This window comes from Alosa alosa, chromosome 6 (genome assembly GCF_017589495.1).
Source record: "Alosa alosa isolate M-15738 ecotype Scorff River chromosome 6, AALO_Geno_1.1, whole genome shotgun sequence".
Taxonomy (NCBI): domain Eukaryota; kingdom Metazoa; phylum Chordata; class Actinopteri; order Clupeiformes; family Clupeidae; genus Alosa; species Alosa alosa.
Window position 1 is genome coordinate 23,820,272 of NC_063194.1, and position 5,000 is coordinate 23,825,271.

The following is a 5,000-nucleotide window of genomic DNA, read 5'->3' on the forward strand; positions in this document are numbered from 1 at the left end:
ACAAGTGAGTCGTATGGAGTGGACATGTCGACAGACAGATGGACACTGGGACAGATGTAGTTGGAGGTGGCAGGCAGGTAAAATGACAATCGTGAATCATACAATCGTGCACCCTCTTCATCTAAGGCTGCTGCTCCTGTTTGTACAGTGTGCATGGCAAGGGCATTCAAAGTCAGTCAAGCAGCTTGAGATGAAATGCTGATGGTTAAAGTTAAAGGTAGAGTTGACTAGTATTTAGCAGATGCTTTCATCCACAGCGACACAGACTCGCAACGGCCAGTTTGGGATTCGAACTCTGAGCGACTGTCCAGTGATCCTGCTGCTACACCATGCCAACCACTGTGGGGAACTGGTAGAAGCTGGATTTCACACACATCAGTGACACACACACACACACACACACACACACACACACACACACACACACACAGCTGAGGGCCCTACGCTTTCTCTGGCTGGGCTCCGCCTGAGGTTTGCTGCAGTAAGGCGCTCCTCAGCTGGCCAACGGAGACGCGGGTGTGCAGGTGGGGCGTGTCTGGCTCCCCACCAGCGCCTGGGCCCTGCCTGGAGTGGAGGAGCAGGGGAGGGAGAGGGTTGGAGGGGGGAAAGAAAAAGAGGATGAAATCCTAGAGGGGAGATGGGAACAAAGATGGAAAGATGGGAATGAGTAGACTTTGCCGACTCTAGAAAAGGTACTGTAGCAGTCCTCAACCAGTGCCTCTGTGGTCTGTCTCCCAGGGACAACCCAAAAGCTTACCGCTTTTATGCACTGTGAGAGAAGGCTCATTGGGGAGAAAAAGTCAGGAGGAGGAGGTTGGAGGTCAAGGGAGAATTTGTGCCAACCTGTTTACTAGAACCCCTGCCCAATACACACCCTGTGCAACCAGTGATCGCACTACACACATGCGTAGTTTGCACTGACAGAGAGCCTTTTGCACATGGGACTTTCCAAGCTGTAATGCAGGATAGTCCAACACAATGTGAACTTATTTTCATTTAACAGTGAATGTTGGTAAATGACATACTGTATGGTCACCATAAGGGTATAACGTTTTAAAAGAGTTTTTTAAAGACTTCCCTGTCATTCTTGACTGTGAACCCAACGGACCATCAGAACCTATCAAACCATCAGAAGAATCCTGATAGAGGTACCCCGAGGTATATTTTTGCTGTCTTTGTTACATTGCTCAAACTATAGAATGAAACTGGCTTGCAGGATGCATAGCAATGTACATCCAGCTTCCCACCCCACAACCCCACACACCCACACTCATCTATCCTTCATGTGTCCCATCTGCAACTCCAGCTCTCATGTGTTACCTGTTCAGGCTTGAGGACTCTGGGAGGTCGGTCTCAAAGCCGTTGGACATCTTTGGGGGGAGGGGGTCCTGCTCCGGTGCTGCTGTGCCTCCCTCCCAGTGTGGCCCTCTGCCGTGCTGCCCCATCGTCCCTCCGTTCACCCTGCCGGAGAGCCCCCTGTCCGTCACGGCAGAGTCCCCCGCCCGGCGCCCCGCCCTCTCCCTCCTCACCCACTTGGAGGGGAGCTCCTCGTCCAGGTTGCCGTAGCGCTCGGCCAGCTCCCTCCGGCGCTCCGCCTTGTAGCGGGCGATGCGCTCGGCCCGCGACTCCAGGGCCGGGGTCTCTACGGTGTCCATGTTTTATTTGTGTGCTTTCTACTTGCCAGTTCAGTCCAGTCCGTTACGTCACGTCAGAGGAGACCCTTAGACAACGAAACACAACGCAGCATTTACGAGAAGAACCAAGCTCGTCCCGGTGCTACACTTCCAGTGCGACCAATCCGCAAACTCCGCTCAAGCGTGCTCATCCAATCAGAAGCAACAATGGAAGAGCACTCCTCCAATTAGAGGTCTTTCAGTCAGATGGAATACTCCAATGAGGTCATGGCACACCTGAAACAGAGAGGTCAGAGTTAGACACATATCAGATAAGCCATGCTGGTAAGAGAGAGCTGCACAACTTAATAAACCCATTAAGTCTGTTAACTCTTCCACTGTAGTAAAACACATTCATTAAATATGTAAACCAGCACTCTGAAATATTCATTTCTGTAAAAGTAATAAAACACACAGATGGTCTATCTTTAAATCAACATTTCATGATGAAATGTTTCATTAACAAAAGTTCTACAGAGAGTGAAACAGAAAAATCTATCCCTCATCACCATATCGGCACCTTCAGTGTCCACGACGAAATTAGCTCCAGGGGCTTTCTAATATTATAAAGATGTATCTCACTTCTCTCTCTCTCTCTCTGTCTCCCTCCCTCTCTCTGTAAAATGACCTGTCCCTGGTGCTGCAATTCACTGTGAGGGAATCTCCCGTTGCTCTGAAACCTTAAACCCCGCCTCAACTCAGAGCAGCGGCTACAGGCTCTCCAGTGGCGGCCTGTGCTCTTCAAAACAGCTGATTAGACCACGAACACTGCCACGCGTCCATTTAGAGAAAAACACATGAACGCTTCTGTGCTCTCGCTACCTGATCACAGATTGGGCTTTCAAAGATTAGAGGGAGAAGTCAACTCAAGATCAGACGTCAGGACTTGATCGGTAATGATGGCTCATGTGACAGCCCATATAATAGTTTCAGGTTTGGTTGAGATGATTCTCAGATCTGATTTCCATTGTGTACAACTGCAACATTGGAATTTCAAAGGCCAACAGCACGTAAACTCACCATAGATCTGTCATGGGCACAGGAGCAGGCGTTCATACAGTATGATGGAAACCTGAGCTGTCCTCATTCAAGGATCTCAGGAATTGAGTAAGTGAAGATCACACAAAGAGACACAACATCTGTGTGGGGCATCACCTTGGCGCAATATTAACTGAAAAAAAATGGTGGAATATGGTTTTCTATTTGTTGTTGTTTGGTACCTGTGTGTATTTAATGTAAAGGAAGGTCATCTGTCCTACGCCACCCCTAGAGTGCAGATGACTCTGGAATGGGTTTGGTACTGCTCTGGCACAGATTCAATGGAAACGTGCCAAGACCAGGGCCAAGTCAGCTGGTATGGGGACATATAAAGCAAACACATTTCAGCAGGAGCCATAGAAATGATCCAAAGGTTTACAAAAAAGGTTTACTGTGTGCTACTGTCAAAGTAAGTATTTGTGAGAGATGATCGATGTGTCATTATCCTAATGGCTAGGTCATAACTGGGGAACTATCATCTCTGGAGGGTACACAGTGTATAAACATGTCGTAGCCTCTATTTTCTGACCTGACTCAACACTCCATGCCTGCACATGGTTCCCCATGGTTACCTGGTTGCCGGGCTGTAGGCACAACACAAACAAATCGGGCACCCACAAGCCATACATAAATAATGACATCATCACATTATCAGCTCACATGGGATGGCCAGGGTGGAGCGCTCAGAGGTTCAGCGTTAGCTTGGCTGCTGAGTGTTTGTGGGTAGGAGTAAATGGCTGTGGACTGAAGAGTATGTTGAGAGTTGTAGAGCATTTGACAGTTTGTGCGGGCATGAATGTGTGTGTGTGTGTGTGTGTGTGTGTGTGTGTGTGTGTGTGTGTGTGTGTGTGTGTGTGTGTGAGCATTTGTGTGTGTATGAGGCCCTCATCCTCTTCTGGATGTGTTTAATGTCAACGTCAGCATTCTGAACACGCTCACTCACAGCTGAAACACAATAGCCACCGTGAAACAATAGTTCTGACAGCCATGGGGACTTAGCAGGCCATGGGGATGCAGTAGAACACAAGCTTACCTATCAGTCAGCAAACCCCAGCCCAGCCCCTGCACAAGGCCACTGAGTCGGTTGGGAATGCTAAACATTTCAAAACAGTCCTTTAAAAGAAGCCGAAAAAAGTCCAAACATGACATCATAAACTACTGCTGACCACCAGTTATCCTGCTAGCTTAGCCTAGCCAGGCTAAATCACCTTAGCGCCTGAAAAACAGCTTACTCAGGCATCAACCGTTGAATGACCGACAGGCAGCAGCAGGGGCTCTGCTGTTAGCTACTGTTAAAGGACTAGAGTTTCACAGACCTCCCCTAGGACTGAAACTCATAGCAGCCTATGAATGCAGCTCAAAGTGTTACCGTCAGTTATGTTTTGTAATGTTGAGGACTGTGTTCAGAGGAAAACATACTTTAACAAGAAGATACCAGTACCCGTCACAATTATATGATCCATATGGAAAAGCTGTACCTCTACCTATTCTCAACCTTGAAGGTGATATAGTGGTAATCTTTAAAAACATGCCGTTGTTTCACATTGCTGGTATTTGAAAGGAGAGTGGTTCTAATAATGCATACCGTACACATACCTTATTACTTAAAACTATAGCATTTAATACCAGCCAATCAAGCCTGACAGCAAACCCACCCTTATATCTCTTTAACTCCCTCTTCTTCAGTCTAAGTCCAAGCAATGTTCTGCAGTTCCACTAATATCCTGGAAGTCAAATAACTGACAATTATGATTGGTAAGGGTTGAGACTTTCAGCGGAACCACAGCAACAAAACATACTGTAACAGTTTCTCTCTGATAGTCTCTAAAATGACCTGGACACAAAAGGAATGTGTTCATATACAGATCTCCTCTTCACCACTTTCTATAGCAATTAAGCCTATAAACTGTAGCTTTAAGCATCTCATCTTTTTACTGTCAGTATACAGTACGCTTCTCACCTCACAATGGTAAAATGGCCTTTACTACAGATCAGGCAGACACAACGAGATGGATTAAAGTCAGTGAAAGCCTCTGGTTGGACAAGCAGAGAGAGGATGATCTATCATCGCCAGGTGTGTGTGTGTGTGTGTGTGTGTGTGTGTATGTGTGTGTGTGTGCGCGAGTCTGCATGTTTGTGTGTGTCTTTACTACATTTGCGTGTCTGTGGGAGGAGATGATCTGTTGTCTCTGTATGGTCCTAAAACAAACCGGCACATGCTGCCCACATTTCCTGTGAGATTTAACAAGCTCACGGCAATTACCAAACAACTACAACCTGCTCTGAGGC

The 5,000-nt window shown here is 47.2% G+C and overlaps 1 protein-coding gene across 4 annotated transcripts in view; it reads right to left on the minus strand.

Moving 5' to 3' along the window:
• svilc (supervillin c) overlaps nucleotides 1-1,471 on the minus strand; it is a 22,899-nt gene extending 21,428 nt beyond the window's left edge. For 3 of the 4 annotated variants that reach the window (XM_048246558.1, XM_048246559.1, XM_048246557.1), the window contains exons 1-2: nucleotides 1,321-1,471; nucleotides 445-564 (exon numbers count right to left, since the gene is read on the minus strand). In XM_048246558.1, coding sequence (XP_048102515.1) covers nucleotides 445-564; nucleotides 1,321-1,445 — 245 coding nt within the window. In that variant the 5' untranslated portion in view covers nucleotides 1,446-1,471. The remainder of the gene's footprint in view (nucleotides 1-444; nucleotides 565-1,320) is intronic. The other variant, XM_048246560.1, reaches the window with a different exon arrangement.
• Nucleotides 1,472-5,000: the final 3,529 nt, after the last annotated feature.